Source organism: Saccharomyces cerevisiae, chromosome XIV (assembly GCF_000146045.2).
Source record: "Saccharomyces cerevisiae S288C chromosome XIV, complete sequence".
NCBI lineage: Eukaryota > Fungi > Ascomycota > Saccharomycetes > Saccharomycetales > Saccharomycetaceae > Saccharomyces > Saccharomyces cerevisiae.
Genome location: NC_001146.8, coordinates 65,677 through 82,713, shown reverse-complemented (window position 1 = coordinate 82,713; position 17,037 = coordinate 65,677). Strand labels below are relative to the sequence as shown.

Below are 17,037 nucleotides of genomic sequence, written 5' to 3'. Positions count from 1 at the left end.
TTAGAAGATATCATGGAAAATTGCCAGATCAATACCAGAGAAAAAACGCCAAACAAAATTCTCTGAAATATAGATGCTCAAAAAAAAATAAGTCTGTGTATATGTATATGTTTTATATGCTAGTTAATTATCACATATTTGTTTATGCAAAAACAAAAACAGGAAGCAAAAGTTAGTCACCCTTGTCTTTTTTCTTCCTCATCTGCTTCACTTTCTCCTTGATGCTATTATTCCAATGAACTCCAGCTAGGCTCTTTTTAAACCCATATACCTCTGAAGATAATGCTTCATTGACTGCATCACTTGTTATGTGGATACCTTTATTATCTGTATTATCATTAATTGGCAAATCTGCCTCTGATGTTGAATTTCCAAGAAGTTCACCATATGTCTTAAATTTGAGACGCTGAGCGGCAACAAATTTTCGACACCTGTCTATTTCATCCTGATCTAACCTATTTAAATTAAATCTCCTTTTGAAAATGATTTTCTCAAAGATCTCATTTGGGTTCAATAATGTCTTAGGGAATGTCTGTATGACCTGAAAAATTTCCATATCGCTATCTTCTTGGCCCATTGATCCGCCTCTCTGGTTTAAGTTAGAGCCCCAAGAATAATTCAACGAATTGTTACGAGGTTTTATTTTCGAAAGGTCATGCTCGCTCAATTTTAAGACAGCCAACGAAACTTTGAATAGAAAATGTGATTCCTCGTAAAACAGACAATCCCATATTCTAAGCGTGGTCTCTATCGGCACTACACCGACAAAGCAACTCATGAACCAGCTCGCCGTGCACAAAGTAATGGGCGGAAGTCTGTACAAGAACTCATTCTTTTGCATATTGAATAAAACTTTTTTATTTGACGGAGAAAAAGTTTTGTTATTTTTTTGGTGGTGGTCAATGGAAGGCTTAATGTACGACCAAACTTCTGGAATATATTCTTTGACACATAGCATCAGTACCCCTTGGTCGATGTTAACACCTTCTAGATTGATATTATGCACCCCCGGTAGGTATCTTGAAGTAATAATCACTAGCATCCAAAAGGCCCTTTCCTCGTCTAAAAATAACAATAGCAAGCCTGCAAGAAAGTTCATAGATTGACAATAGCCAATCTTCGGATTGTAGAGAGAGAACGCAACAAGCACCCGGCGTAAAGATTTTATAATCGGAGGTCCCTCTTTGTTATGCAAGCTACTTTGGAAATGTATATTGTCCGGAAATGTTCTATTCAAGTCACGTTCAATAATATCCAAGTCTTGAACTTGTTTTTCATTAGGGTTTTGTTTCTTGATCTGCTTCATCTTTCGTAAAAGTTGTGAATAGACGCCTTTATTCTTGTTTAACTTCTCTTGCCCTCTAGCGAAATGCCACCATGCATTTCCTCTCCATTCCGCTGGAATGCCCTTTCTGACATACCTTTTTAACCGTTCACTCTTTGATGGAAATCGTGAAGGAGAATCATCGGTCACTGGCAACCCACTTTTCTCCAACAGCAATTGCCATTTGTGCTTACGGCGAACGCAGTACTGCGAATATTCTACCCACCACTTATCGTATTCTGCTTCAGATATGTAATTATTCTGTTTTTTGAAACCGTATCGATCAAAATGGGTATTGTTGATTCCATTGGAATTCGCACTTGTGGCACTAGCGGCACCCTCCAATTCTACACGCTGACGGTTGTCATCATCAGGAACCAAATCGAGGTCATCACTGTGCACTTCCTCCAGATCTTCGTTACCATTATCGCCATTATTATCATCATCATCCTCTCCTTCGGCACGTTGGGATTCCACTTCGTCTCCATACAGGTCAATAACGCTTAAATTCCCATCATGTTCAGAGGGGGATGCTTGGCCCAAACAACTTGGTTCCACAGAGCGATGATCATTCGCTCTAAAGCTTCCGTTCACCAGAGCTGAGTCGCTAGAACTATGATCTGAATGCATTTTATCATGAAAGTTAGGAACAGACGGTGATTTCACCGTAAATGCCCCTCCTAGCCTTTTGTATGGATGCGCCAGTACCGTCCTATTTTGCAGGGAGAACCTCTGTTGATCGTTCTGCATGCTAATTACAATGGTTCTGGGTGCGCAACTCTTTGACTCCTACAAAGCTTCTAGATGTCCCTTTAGCTATTTTTAGCTACTTTCTTTCTACGTGACATAAACGAGGTTTGATCCTGTTAATTCTGATACTGCCCGAACAGAAAAATAGCAGCTATTGAAAGAGAAGATGGAACCCGTTGTATCGGCGAGTAAAGATAAGTACTTTAGAAGAGCAACCCACATCGTTTAGTTACAAGAAAGACAAAAGACTGGTACTACAGATTCGGTGTCCTTTACCTGTTTTCTTCTTTCCTGTGCGCACTTAATCAGTCATTTTAGACTATCGTTTTTAGTAGCACATAAGGAGGAAGACACTCGATGAATAGTCGATTCTGCAAACATGAACTTGTGGAGACATAGTCCAGAAGAATTGGCTGCTTACAATAGCTGTCATCCAATGAAGCTAGGTTCAGGGGTGCTGATACAATTGCCTCTTTATGACAATTCGGCAGTATATGCAGAAGATATTACTTTTAGGAGTTTCTGCTGTGAAAGAGTGCCCGTTTATGTATCTACGGTGCTAAGAAACTCTTCCCCATATAGGTATCTTGATGAGGTGATCAATGACTGGCAAAAATTCATTCAAGTAAGCGATTATGTCGGCGGTTCTGCTGAGTATGCGATTTATGCTGTGATTTTGTCGATAACTTCTAATTTTGTCATCACAGTGTTCCTGACTGTGATATGCTGTATAAATATCAGCGGGCGCGCATATAAGAGAATTCTACAACTACTGAGGATAGCCTCGTTGTTAGCCTCGTTGAACTTAACGATTTTTATCACGAAGGTGTTGCGGAGATTGGAAAAAGAGCACAATGTCTATGGTGTCGTTCGGGCTCATTCCATTATGCACATCTTTTCCGATGATATGACATTTGTTGTCTTGGATTTCTTGGCTACTTTAATGTTCCAATTTTGCCAAGTCGGCATTGTCATTAGGCTATTTCAAAGAGCTCAGGAAAAGAGAATAATTTTTTTTATTGGGGTGATATTAACAATAACCGCAAATATTTTATGGGTAATTCCACCGTTTGCTAACCATACTACAAAACACAGAAATGACTGGCAGATTCTGCGGCCATTTGTTTACCTTTTCCGTATTGCCATCGCCACGTCATATGCATCAATCGTCATTTATCACATCTGGCAGAAAAAAAAATTGTGGTTTAAATTCAATCAAATGGGTTTACTTACGCTATTGACTATTCTTGTGGTGCTTCTATTACCGGGTTTCTTCCTTGCCGATGTGTCGAACTTATGGATATCGGAACTGGGTGAAGTGTTTAACACGACATGCTATGTCACTTCGACCGTGATCACATGGGAGTGGCTGGATAGATTAAATGTTTTGGAAAGAAAAGAGGAAGCGCAAAGCATTTTGGGAAGACCTATCTTCGAGGAAGAGCAACAAGACTATCGGTTTGCCAAGTACGCCTTAAGGGTTCAAAACGCTTTAACCAGGAGGGAATCTCAGGACGCATCAACGGATCGGCACGATACGTCAAGTAATTCGGAAGTATGTGATTTACAGACCATATCACGCTACGACCCAGAAGATCAGATATCAGTGGGCAGAAGCATTGATCGAATGCATTTCAATGATAGGGGAACTTATAAAGATGTAGCGCTGAAGAAATTAGGCTATGCGCGTGATAAAATTTTATACTTTACAGACCAAATCGTCCAGAAAAGCGTAGGCCACAATAATAGCAGCAGCTCGAAAAATGAAAAAACCAAACAGAGAAAGGCCATGGTCAGGAAACGGTTGGGATTAGACAAACCAGGCATATACATTTATTCGACAAAGGATGTCGTTTTCAATTCAGATGAAGATGACGATGAGAACGCGGAAGATGAAGATGACGATGAATATGAAGTTGGCAGTGAAGGCAATAACAATAGCTCTGCCACTTTTACCAGCGACCATATAGGCCATATTTGAAGGACACAGCAGAAACAGTATTACAACAAACCTACATATTTATATATTCCATGCATGCTCAAGATGCATATGCATAATATTTACACGAATTGCGAATATGTCACATAATAGAGCAGTGGATAAGTACTCAATGCAAAATCACTCATAGTAGTCCCATTCTTCAAATGCAGTTTCCAATAATTGTGTATTCAAATTAGTGGGATACCTCGTATACCTCACGCCGCTCCTAGTAACAACATACTTGTCATTGAAGCTGACTTGAACGTCCTTATGTATAGTCCTCCCCCAAAAGGTATTGTGCCTCTTGGTGTATCTTAACCAATGCATTCTCTTGAAATTATGAATCGGACTTGGTTGAATAATACAATCTACGCCATCTTGGAAAAAATATGTGGATGGTACTTCATCTGATAACCGCACTATGATTTTTTCAATATACGCCTTGATTTTGTTTTCAAATTTCTTAGAGTCTCTGGAATTTGTTAAAGTTGACAATATCGTGGTATAAACTGGGTATATGTGGTCCATGATTTTCATCTTCAGTGATCTTCTAAACAGTTTCTTTGTGCCCTTTGATTTGCTCACATAAACGGCCAGGGGCAAGTGTTCTCTCTTGAACTCATTATGTATGGATAGCTTTGTCAATTTTTTGAATTCTCTAGCAAGTATCTTATTTAACTTAGTTAGTTCATTGCGGAACAGTTCCTGATCATTTTTGATAAATGTGTGTTTGTATGCATAATTTTTCTGTTTATGTTCAAAGTCGCTTCTTGCTTTTAACATTTTCTGTCTTTTACTTGTATTTGCACTTGAATATCCAGATTCTTGAAGGGGTTTTGTATTGTAAAGTGACTCGTGCAAACGGGATTTATTATGGTATAAATTCACTAACTCTGGGGTGTCATTGATTCTTCGATTGTGAAACTGAAGTTTTATCATAGTAGGCTTTCTTGCATTCTTCGCTTGACTTTTTCTCTCAATACGCAAAAGTTTAAATGGCTTCATTTTCAGAATAATATTTTTGGGCACATATTTGAAAGGCATGTCATTATAAACCATGCCACTTATAGATGCGTCCCACGGTATTACGGGTTTACGTTTGTGCGAAGATGGTAACTGTTCCATACTATGAATGCTTTCTCTCAAACTTGTTCTTTGTAAGTCCTCAATAATCTCCTGCACATTGAGTTTGCCATCTTTCTCGGAAGCGTCCACTACCTGTATATTGGGAAGAACGTCGTCTAACTCATGAAAGTTTTTACCCTTTCTTGCATCAGACGGAAAACCTGAGTTCCCCAGAAACAAGGGTCGATAGCCGGCAAACAGGCCCTCCGTGTGAACCTCTTTATTCGAAATATAGTCTGTAGACGCAACTCTAGGAACCAATAAATGCAAATTAGAACCAGATATCTTCGATCTGCTGTTATATGCGAGGTCTGTGGGCTGCTTTCCCTGCTGCGCTAGCGACTCAGCATGCGAATCTCCCTCTTTAATAACTGTTTCACCATCATATGCTCGTTTCATCTTCGACGGTACCCTCCCCAAATCTTTGGAAGAATCCTTTTCTTCATTGCAATCACCTTTCTCATCTCTCCCTCCACCCTTGCCTGACATATGTCTACAGCTCACTCTAGTCATATTTTGCCTAAGAGCACCACGTCGGATGAAATTGGGGCAGTACAGTACAAGCCTTCGAAGTGCTTGGTGTTCCATGACGTAACGTACGACTAAATCTCACTACTTCTGCAATGATCTAATGATACGGTCTGCTTTCACCAAAAATTGAGCACACTAAAGGGGTATACCAATATTGTCCTAGCAGCTAACAAATACTCTCTTCAGATCGAGTTGCAGACTTCCTCAAACCTCCTGCTCTTATTCTTCATAAAGTCATTGCGAAGTCTTCATTATCCCACTTTCTGATAAAGCCGGCTGGTCGTCGTGGATGACCTTTAAATCGTCCGTGTTAATAATTAAGGTGACCTAAGCCCAGCTAAATAAAGCCTGTAGACTGTATGCAATACAAGTGATTTTCAAAGAAAGTAAACCAACTTGACCTGTTACACACCATTCATATGGCCATGAACACTGGAGGGTTTGACTCCATGCAAAGGCAACTTGAAGCAGAATTGCGTTCTTTATCTTCCGAATCGAAAAGAAGAAATTCAACCATTCGCCATGCTAGTGATAAATCCATTGAGATATTGAAAAGAGTACATAGTTTTGAGGAGCTAGAAAGACATCCGGATTTCGCACTCCCTTTCGTGTTGGCTTGCCAATCAAGGAATGCTAAAATGACGACCCTGGCAATGCAATGCCTACAGGGACTGTCAACCGTTCCATCTATTCCTCGAAGCCGGCTGTCTGAAATTTTGGATGCCTTCATTGAGGCTACTCATCTCGCGATGGAGATTCAATTAAAAGTTTTACAGGTGGTACCCATTTTTTTTAAGACATACGGGAAGTTCATCTATGGGCCGCTTTGTAAGAAGTTGTTGCTGTGTTGCTCAAATCTGCTGCATGTACCTAATAAGGCACCCGTAGTAGTTGGTACTGCGAGTGCCACTTTACAGCAGCTTATCGATGAAATATTTGATAGGCTTTCCATTGAATCTGTAGTGGATGATAAACAATATGAAGTCCTCATAAGTAATAGTGAGTCAATTAAGGTCAATGTTTATAGATACGATGCTAACAAATTGTTCGATAATATCTGTTCATTAAATGAAATAAGCTCAAATGGGGCAGTTAGTGACGAGGAGATGCTGTTAGACATTGGGGACATCCCAATAGACTATGGCCTGGAAATCCTTGAATCGATTTTGAAGAATAGTCAGAAAAATCTTTTAGAATGCCAAGATTTACAATATCTACTGAGAGTTAAGGCGATTCCATTGCTTCTACGTTGCATATCTTCTTCGAGACACTTCTCCACCGCTGTAAGGAGTTGTCGTTGTTTGAAGTTGTTGATAAGAAAAGAGTACCTAAGCATACTCGAGTTAGAATTAGAGGTCATCTTGTCGCTGTTAATCCATGGCATATCTGTCGAATCCAATTTAAGTGGATGGCAAAGAGTACTATCTCTAGAACTTTTCAAGGATTTATCACAAGACCCCGAAATCGTCAATACACTCTATATGGACTATGATAATTATCCAGATAAAAAACATGTGTTCAAATATCTTTTGAAAGAATGTATTGTCTTATTAAATTCGCCAGAGTATATTACTTTCTTGGCGCCATCAAAAGTAGTCGAGAAAATGGATTCTCCCTTGATAACTACTGAAAACTCTACAGTTAAAACAAAGTTTATGCATTTATTGGACAAATCAAACGCTCCGTCCATTAATATTACTTACATTATATCATTAATTCTGACCATCTGTAACCACTTATGCGAGGGGTTGAACAAATCGGCTCTGGAAAGCTCTCCCCTAGAGAAGAAAATTGAGGACAAAGAACGTGAAGAGGGAACTGGAAATGATTCGACAGTTGTAAAGGTTTATAGCGGCCTGTTTTCTGGCCTATTTGAGCTAAACAAACTCTTTTTATATTCGACCTCCTTAGAGACATCGATATTCCACTTGGTGGTTAGAGCTTTTCAAAAATTAGCTCATAGTGCCGGCGTTCTGTCACTAAAGGACAAATTAAGGGCATGCATGAAATTGTTTTCGATTTTGATAACAAACAACGTTACATCATCCAATCAATATTCTTTTAATGATACAAGTAAGTCAGCAAAAAATCAACATACAAGAAATATATCCACATCTAGTGTCACGACCAGTCCCGTAGAATCAACAAAAAATCCAAGTAGGTCGATTGCAGATTCTGCGCAAAATAAGGAAATGAAAAGGCGTTTGCACCCCAGGAATATTAGTTCAAGACAAGTTAGTTTACTAAGGGCATTAATATCATTATCAATATCACTAGGTCCTATTTTCGATTCAGAAAGCTGGAGGTACACTTTTTTAACCTGGCAATGGATAACTTACTACATATATGGTCCATCAGCAGATTTCAAAGAGAGCTTTTACTCTGAAGATATTCCACCACCTCCAATACTGACTAAATCAGACGTTACATCTATTGAAAGCTCTCTAACGAAATTTTTTGAAAGTACAAGCAGCTATTCTTGCTCAACTTTTCATTTGGTATTAACCAGATTAATTTTGGACTCAAAAAATACCCTCACTTTAGAACAAACGAACCTCAACCTGAATAATGACATTGGCTATCATCCTTTAGATGCAAAAGATGAAATTATACCATGCATTTACAACAAGGCGTTTTTTGTTAACAAAATTGGTGAACTGGCAACTTATAATTGCAAAAAATTTCTCTTTGGAAAAAATGGTAAAGAACTTTGGAGTTTGATTTCCACCTATATGATCAAATTGATATCAAACCGTGAAATGGATAACGATTCTTTACGTTTATACACAGTGAGAGTGTTTACAGATATCATCAAAAAGGCTACTAATGAGGTTGGTAATTCCGATGAGCAAGATAATAAAGTGAAACAGTTTGGTACATTGGAAAACTTAGTCATCGATAGCTTGATGGCAACGATAAACTCGATAAAACAGTTGGATATTGGTAAGCAGGAAATATACAATGGGACGATCAATGTTGAATCAGATATTCTTTTTCAATTGCTACTAACTTTAAAAGAGATTCTGAACGAATTTGGTGAACTGTTAATGAACTCTTGGACCAATATTTTCAACATCATTAATTCACCATTCGAGTGGACAGTTGAGGATACTGATTTTTCCGTGAATGAGGATATAGATGATTCATCTTTATTTGAAGGTATCGTTCAGAAGCATAAGAACATGATCCAAGTGTCATACGATGTTTTTAAACTAATTTCTGATGATTTCTTACAGAGTTTACCTATGAGTGTCATTAAATTCGTTATTGATACGCTTGTCAATTTCGTAAGTCAGAAGCGAAATCTTAATATCTCCTTTTCTTCTATTAGTCAGTTCTGGTTAGTTGGAGATTATCTCAGAGTCCGCTTCAATCCCGAAACATTAAATTTAAGTGATGAGAAACGTAGAAGTCTCTCCGAAAAGATTAATAATCAAAAATTAATTGAAATCATTACATCCAGTTCATCTCATGATTGGGAACTTTACAACGGATTATGGATATATCTTTTGAAAAATTTGATCAATTGTACTAATGATGATAGAGTAGAAGTTAAAAACGGTGCTGTGCAGACTTTTTTCAGAATCATCGACTCCCATTCTGTTTGCTTCCCCCCATGGGACCTAATTTTCTTAGAGGTTATTGAACCACTGCTTACCAAGGAATGGTCCACTGAAGAACTCGAAAATGAAACTGATTTTATAAATGTAACATTGCAAGGATTAATTAAGCTTTATCCGGAACACTTTAAGGACTTCAAAAACAACACTACCTGCGCCAAGGAATGGTCAATGTTATTAGATTTTTTGAAAAGATTGTTGTCTTCCACTTCTAATAATACCAAGAATGCTGTAATATTAAATTATCAAACCCTGCTGAAAGAAATCATCACTATTGAGGACGTTCCATCAGATATATTGAAAAAGTGCTGCGAAATATTTACCGACTACAATATTACGTACAGTGATCTCTCCACAAACGCATCGAGCAAAACTGAATACGATTGTATATACGAACTAATAACCGGATTTCCTCCTCTTTACCAATTAATATCGAAATACGATGCGATGACAGATGAATTTGTGGAAAAAGTTCTTCTTTTATTCAATTCTGCCATAAAATATCCTCTCTTACCTGAGTTTGTCCAAGACAAAACTAAACCGTCCTCTATGCAAAAGGCCATATTGTCTGGACTTGATATATTTATGACAAATGATTCTAAAGATACAGAAATTTTGATTCTTCTCCAGTTAAGTACAATATCGATATTGGCTTTTGATACAAGGGAAAAAATAACAAAAAAACTTGGACCAAAGCTTCCAAAAGCATCACTTAACAGGTTACCAACTTTTGAGGCAATCAGCTATATGTCATGTTCTAACCTGAGAAATAGAATAGCAAAAATAGATCAATTTGGTATATCCACACTGAAAGCAAAGCATATTTTAAGAATATTGAAAAATTTGGCTGAAATCATCAAGCGAAAATCGCTTATTACAGGGTCAGAGAGTGATGAAATCCCCATATGGGTTCTTGCTTCCAATTGCTTCTGTGATTTGTCGAACAAAATTTTCAAATCACTCCAAGAAGATGCAGAAAATCCATTAAAGGATAACTTTTGTGATTTATTTATAAATGTTATTGTTGTCACATTACAAAGAATCAACCCAGAGCTCGATAATTTAACCGAGATAGACGATTTGAATGAGTATTCCAAATATAGGGAGATATTGCTGGAAAACAGAATCATTGATCTCTTCAATGAAAGGCAATTAGACACTTTCATTTATGCCGTCTGGGATTGTTCATTTTTATATGAATTCGATGAATTAGAAAATGCTTTGATGCAAGACTGTGGTACGTTTTCTGAATTGTCTCAAAAACTATCTTCGTTCGATTTTTCATGTATATTTGGATCCACCACAAATCCTCGCTTTCAGACAAAATATAAGTGCTCTTTAGAGTGCTTGCAAGATTTGGTTAATTTTATGTTGAACACAAACGAGAAATTAAGAAAGTTAACTGCTCCTTATCTTTCTGCAAGAATTGCCCTTGCTCTTAGAAGATATATCTCAGATGAATACTTGATTGGGCGAGCACCAATACCAAAATTGCGTAAAACAGAACTAGCTACTCTATTAAATGGGCTATGCGTGATTTTAAGAGGTGTTCTAGATCAAAATTCGACCCTTGGCAACAAACAAATTGGAGTTGAAAACCTACAAACATTAAGTCCGTTGATTTTAAGAACCATCCCAGTATCTCATAAAATGGATGGCCTCCAAGATAAAGTTTTGGAATTATCACTTGGATTTACGAAACTAGACTAGAAGCTGAAGCATGGACGAATATTTTTAAAAATCACGTAGGATAAATAGTAATATTAAACGACATTGGATTGATTATTGTATCGTTGCAGGTCTTTTTTTATTTACTTTAAAAAAAAAACTTTTAAGGTGAACGTATTTATATATTATGCCATTGGTATGCATAGCTAAAAGAAAAGAAATACATAAGATTGTAGTATGTATGATATGCTTATAGAAATAGTTGTGTGCTTCATTCCTTCCACTCCAACAGTGATGTCAAATCCTTTGGATCACATGCCATATTGAAAAAACCGTGGTGTAAAAGCTCTTCGGTTGATGCCCTATATCTAACATCTACGCAAAGGCAAACGCTTAGAAAGCGTTTAATTTCTAAAGACAAACTTTCTGGATGCTTGAGCTTTGGTGTACCATTAGTTGCAATTAAGTACAACGCCTTTAGTGGATCTTCATTTAAATATGGTGGTTCACCCTCCAGCATTTCAATGGTCATGATACCCAAAGACCATACGTCAATCTTTTCATCGTATTCACGTTGTTTGACAACTTCAGGTGCCATCCAGTAAGGTGTCCCAACCATAGTGGCTCTTTTGCTTCTTTTATCAGTTAATCTGGCGCAAAACCCAAAATCGGTAATTTTCACCCTAGCTCTAGTGTCCAGCAAGACATTATCTGATTTAATATCCCTATGAATGATATGCTTGTCGTGTAGAAATTTCAAGCCTTGGCAAGTTTCTCGTACGATATATGCAATTTGGGGTTCTGTTAGTGGTGAATGTGAATTATCGTTGGTGGGACTATTCTCGATAATGTCTGTTAGTGAACCTCCTTCCATAAACTCCATCACAACCCATAGGTCATCGTCTGTTCTCAAATAAGCCTCGAGAAAATTGACGATATTTTTATGACGTGAATCCTTCATAACCAAAATTTCATTCACTATGAGTTCTTTACGAGGTTGTTTAGATAAGACCATTTGCTTGATAGCAACTTTATCTCCTACGTGCGGCTCATCAATATCATTGTTTATGAGTTCGATCATATTACTTTCTGTCGGAATATGCGTCCTCTCTGCAAGGTAGACGGACCCACTTGCACCTTGACCGGCCTTCTCGATCACTTTAAAGCATTGAGATGGATCCGCATTTACGGTGACTTTCTTCAGCTTACTCATTATTTCTGCAGTTGACATGGTAGGCCTTGCTGGCTTCTTCGGTTTGGCCACACCACCCGGTTGTGCGACATCTGCATCCGGTCTCTTTGGGGCCTGCCTCATTGTTTGTGGGGTTGACTGGTCATTCTTAGGTGCAACAGGCTGTACATGTGTGTTACTAGTAGCATTTTGATTTGATGGGTATGGCGCCCTTGGAGCTGATATTGGTGGCTTTGGAGCTGTTCTTTGAGGTTGAAAGTGTGCGGCTGTAGGACTTGAGTTTTGTGCATAACGTGGAATTGCTTGGTTTTGGGTCGACTGTGAACTTAATGGCGATTGAGGTTGTTTGGAATAAGGATTTATCATATTGTGATGTGGCCTATAAGGGTTTAATGGAGACGGAGATGGGGATGGAGATGGAGATGGTCCTTGATGGTGGTATGGATATTGTTGATGCTGTTGTTTTTGTTGCTGCTGCTGCTGCTGCTGCTGCTGCAAAGATCGTTGAGAATTGTTTGGATGCATAGGTCCCCTAGGAAATTGGCCATTGGTTGGGGAGTGTCCGTTTCTCATCTTAGGATATTGTTGGTTGGGAACATTTTGTAAGTGTCTTGGAATATTTGACTGACTAGTGGGCAATTTTGTATTTATTGGTGGCAGTGAGCCGCTTCCTAGAGAAACAGGCGATTTGGTATTTGGTGGTTGTGAGGTTTTCCTCTGTGATACCATACTTGAAGAAACGCCTGAAGATGACTTTGAATTTACTGAATTATTTCTGAGTTTGTTATCATTATAGCTGTTTGGCAGCGATTTTTGAGAGGAGGAAGTTTCACCACTTTGAGGCTTGTCTAAAGTATTTGTGGGATTTCCGGCTCCATTATACTCTTGATAAAACTGCAACACTTGAATGACAGCCGCAGAATTATTGTTCCAATCTTCTCCTGTAATTCTGGAGTGCTTTAATAATTTTTCCCAGTTGGTGGGCATACCAACAAAACTACCTGTTTCTGGATCAAAACCAACGTGAACTTTATGTGTGAAGTTTGTTGGAGAAGATACACCACTTAATAATGGACATTTAGCAAAAATGGCGTCTAACCAACTATGCAAATCGCTTTCTGTCTTTGTAGCAATGTATATTGATTTTTTGGAGTTACTGTCTGATGATACATTCAAAGAGGACGAGGATCCTGATGATACAGAATTTCGGTCACTGCAGCGCACCAACTCAAAACAATATTGTTTCAACTGTGTCCTGCTTACACTTATAATACTAGTTAGTGGTATCTTCAAGATCGCATCGTCATTTTGTTTATCGTTCTTGTAAAGGGCTACATACGAATCGTGTAGCATCAGGTATCTCTTTTGCCATATAAATGAAAGTATACCGTCATCTTTGTAGGACACCCACCCGCTTTTTTTTTTGGAGGTACTTGTACCTAAATGGGACGCTGATGTTAAATCCAGTTGACTCATAAGTTTGGTTATAGGTTGCGTTTGATTATAGCAAGTACGGCCCTGGCTATTTGAACTGGGAGGTCTAGGTGCCGGTCCGATATTTTGGAAATCGTTGTCAGATATCTTATTCGCTGCAGCTGAAAGAGACATATTTTGCACTATTTCTTTTATGTTTCAGTTTCACTGTTCGATTTATTACACCAAAGAAACCACCAGGAATGAATGATAGCAAAAGATGCAATGGTTTTCAGTAGCGCAGTACGTTCGATCGAAATAAAGGACTTAAGGTTTTGATCTTATTAGCAGCAGAAGCAAATAACTGGCAACGCTAATACATGTACAAGGCTCAGGCTAGAAGGTTCTTTCAAATTATGTGTCTCGAATCAGACTCTCCTGCACGTTCCATACTATGTTTCTATCATGCCAGAGATGAAAAATTTCGTCATCTTACCGGCTCGAGAAAATTTCCATATCGGGAAACTATCCTTTTTTGGTGGCTCTATATTTCCGGAAAGGGAAAATACCCACGCGTTTGATATCATTAGCTTATTGTTTCACTTGGACATCGATGTGGTATTCTTGTATAAATAGTAAATAGTCTATAAGAGTCTATATTGTGTTAAAGAGCCTGGCCTTTAGAGAGCCAGTAGTCCCTTCTCGTTTGAGCATCTACTGTCTTAGTTTCCAGTGGTGATTTCTCATCTTGTCCCGAAGGGGTATCTCTTCCTTTTTGATCTTGATCGGATTCTTGATCATTCTCAGAAAGTCCCATCAAGTCATCTATGCTGAGGTTGTTTTGGTGTAGGAGAGAGCCCTGATCAGTTTTTTTCACTTTGCGTTTCAATTTGCTTCTGCTCACTCCAAAATCCGGAGGTGGAGATGGAATGGCACTCTTTTTGATTTCCCCTTCTCTCTTATCCTTTTTTGCCTTCTGTTTCTTCTTTGCAGGTTCGTCAAGTTTGTAGATCTCCTCTACTGGCAAGTCTTCGGTGTCGTTTATAAATAAATCTTCTTGAACTATCCTCGTGCGCCTCTTGTGGTAGCGCTCGTTTTCAATGATGGCTTTATTCTGCACTAAATCTCTTTCGTCGTTGAAATCTCTCTTTTGCCCACGGTATTTGATCACGTTTCCGAGTATACTTTTTCCAACGCGGTCTTTGAATGTAGCAGAATTCAATTCCCAGCATTTATTGACCAACAGTTCGAAGGCACCAGCAAAGGCCTTTTTTATATCCTTCATATTAAAGGAGCCTCTGCTTATATTATTGTTAGGATCACCAGGATCTTGAATAGCTAGCGAGAATTTACTCCTTGAAGGTTCCAAAGTTCTCCAACACGATTTAGGAATATAAGAGGCGTAACCATCAGATATGCTTATAGCAACGTCATCATAACCAAAATTTTTTCCGTAAAGTTCGAAGAAGTCAATCAGTAGAACACCCAGGTTATCTAGAACGTCGATATCGTTTGATTTTATTCGCGGATGCATATTTAAAAAAGAATAAACCAAACAGATTACTGTGAAACCTCCCAATCCTCCTGTGTGCACATTGTTCAATCGTCTTGAATGCAAAAATTGTTTTATTATCAGTACCAGTTCACGTAACCCTGGAGAGTCTCTTAGCCATTCCCTGATGAGTTTTGCAGCCTCTAACCCGTTCGTTCTTTCAAATGAAACGTCGATATGTAACTGTGATTGGGGCTCTATGAATTTGATAATAGGCACTCGCGTTTTAACAATAACCTCCATTCTTATAGCTAGCCCTTTGTTTTTCAAATGTCTCGCCAATTCATAAATGTAATTTCTGTCCTCTTTATCGCGATTCCGGCTGTTTACGACACAGTCAATGTCAGAACCCGGCAAATATAAATCGGTGGCAAAAGAACCAAACACATGCAAATCTGCATCCGACCACAGTTCCTTGACCGCCCGGCGTAGTTTATCGATCGTTCTATTTCTGCACTTGATTTCGTTCTTGCTTGGAGAGATATAATGAACGAAATCTTTGATTTCTGAAGTTAGCCAATCTGCTATTCTCCTTTGTTTCGAATGACAATGATTTCTTATCCAAGGATACTCCACATTGCAAGCGCTTTCAGTGTTCAGAGATTGCTGTGAAGTAAGCTTAGAAACTTCATGTTCATCGGTCAACAGAAAACTGCTTCTTTCATCATCATCTTCCTTTATTTGTTCTGTTTCATCTTCAGAGCTGTCCGAAAAAGCAATAAAATCTTGATTATCTTCGAGAGAATTGTTTCTTTTGCTAGATTCTGCCCTTTGTTCATCTTCACTTGATGTGACTTCTTCTATTACAGGTATGTCGACATCACTTTTATCATTTTCCATTAAGACTAGGTTTCCGAAAGTGTCATCGTCTTCAACGTCGATAGCGAGGCTCTCGTACTTGTTAAAATGCGAGCGATTATCGTTAAATACTTCAAGCATTTTTTGCGTTCTTGTGAAGGATGATTTACGCATACGTTTTGTATGTTTATCTTCTTTTCTTTTACCTTTTGTAGGTGAATATTTTGCTTTGAGCCTTGTCATGACGACCCAATAAACTCCGCCCTCGTTTGTTTATTTGAAAAATAAAAAATGATACGCTAGTGAAACGAACCAGCTTAACCTTGTGAACTGTTATTACAGATGTTTGCTTTCATCAAGTATCGCTTTATTACCTTTTTACAACTTTTTTTTTTTTAACTGCGATGAGATGAGATGCCTGGAAATTTGCGGGGGGTAACCACAAGAAAATAAATGTAACATATCGTTGAATTAGTATGTAGTTATGAGTTTATACAATGGTCTAGTAAGGTGCCTTCTGCGTCCTTATCGAAAGGAACTTTAGGAGAATGAAGCAGACGTTCCTTTATTAAGTATGACCAAGGAGTCCTTGCTTCGAAGCTAGCGAATCTGGTAACTGAGGGAAAATACATATCATGTAGATAAAAAAATGTGAAATTAATGAAATGAAGCGGAATATCCTTCCTAGTTTAAGTTGTCCATGCAACTTATAACAAAGCAAAGGCAGCAGCACCCATGATGGCACCCATACCCGCAACGGAGCCTTTAACGGCAGCGCCGACGTATGTGCTGATCTCATGGGTGGTGGTGTTAGCTTGGCTACTGATAGATTTAGTGGATAGAGTGGCAATGGTACTTGTAGTGTATGGAGTGGAAGTAGTTTTCACGGTGGAGACCATAGATGTAGTACTTTGTGGGGTGGTGGTAACATCTACGTAAGTGACACCATCAGAGGTGGAATCTGCGGAAGCAAATGCGGCAATGGCAGCAACGGTGGAGAGAGTAGAGAATTTCATTGTATTTTGATATTGATATTAAAGGAAGGTAAAAAGTTGGTTTAAAATTAGCCGAAGGCAGGGATAA

General features: G+C 38.5%; 7 protein-coding genes across 7 annotated transcripts; 2 read left to right on the top strand and 5 right to left on the bottom strand.

Moving 5' to 3' along the window:
* Positions 1–172: 172 nt before the first annotated feature.
* On the bottom strand, positions 173–2,074 carry MSB3 (Rab GTPase-activating protein MSB3; the record flags this gene model as incomplete). The annotated part of the gene is made up of 1 exon (NM_001183131.1): positions 173–2,074. One exon carries the CDS (start codon positions 2,072–2,074, stop codon positions 173–175), a length of 1,902 nt encoding a protein of 633 aa, NP_014106.1.
* A 379-nt stretch (positions 2,075–2,453) lies between these two features.
* RIM21 (Rim21p) lies at positions 2,454–4,055 on the top strand (the record flags this gene model as incomplete). The annotated part of the gene is made up of 1 exon (NM_001183132.1): positions 2,454–4,055. The coding sequence occupies one exon, from the start codon at positions 2,454–2,456 to the stop codon at positions 4,053–4,055; it is 1,602 nt and encodes a 533-aa protein (NP_014105.1).
* Positions 4,056–4,193: 138 nt separating this feature from the next.
* MRX6 (Mrx6p) lies at positions 4,194–5,768 on the bottom strand (the record flags this gene model as incomplete). The annotated part of the gene is made up of 1 exon (NM_001183133.1): positions 4,194–5,768. The coding sequence occupies one exon, from the start codon at positions 5,766–5,768 to the stop codon at positions 4,194–4,196; it is 1,575 nt and encodes a 524-aa protein (NP_014104.1).
* A 362-nt stretch (positions 5,769–6,130) lies between these two features.
* MON2 (Mon2p) lies at positions 6,131–11,041 on the top strand (the record flags this gene model as incomplete). Its single annotated transcript, NM_001183135.1, has 1 exon — positions 6,131–11,041. One exon carries the CDS (start codon positions 6,131–6,133, stop codon positions 11,039–11,041), a length of 4,911 nt encoding a protein of 1,636 aa, NP_014102.1.
* Positions 11,042–11,270: 229 nt separating this feature from the next.
* Positions 11,271–13,799, bottom strand: CLA4 (serine/threonine protein kinase CLA4; the record flags this gene model as incomplete). Its single annotated transcript, NM_001183136.1, has 1 exon — positions 11,271–13,799. The coding sequence occupies one exon, from the start codon at positions 13,797–13,799 to the stop codon at positions 11,271–11,273; it is 2,529 nt and encodes an 842-aa protein (NP_014101.1).
* Positions 13,800–14,268: 469 nt separating this feature from the next.
* Positions 14,269–16,197, bottom strand: TRF5 (non-canonical poly(A) polymerase TRF5; the record flags this gene model as incomplete). Its single annotated transcript, NM_001183137.1, has 1 exon — positions 14,269–16,197. One exon carries the CDS (start codon positions 16,195–16,197, stop codon positions 14,269–14,271), a length of 1,929 nt encoding a protein of 642 aa, NP_014100.2.
* Positions 16,198–16,661: 464 nt separating this feature from the next.
* TOS6 (Tos6p) lies at positions 16,662–16,970 on the bottom strand (the record flags this gene model as incomplete). Its single annotated transcript, NM_001183138.1, has 1 exon — positions 16,662–16,970. One exon carries the CDS (start codon positions 16,968–16,970, stop codon positions 16,662–16,664), a length of 309 nt encoding a protein of 102 aa, NP_014099.1.
* Between the last annotated feature and the right edge of the window lie 67 nt (positions 16,971–17,037).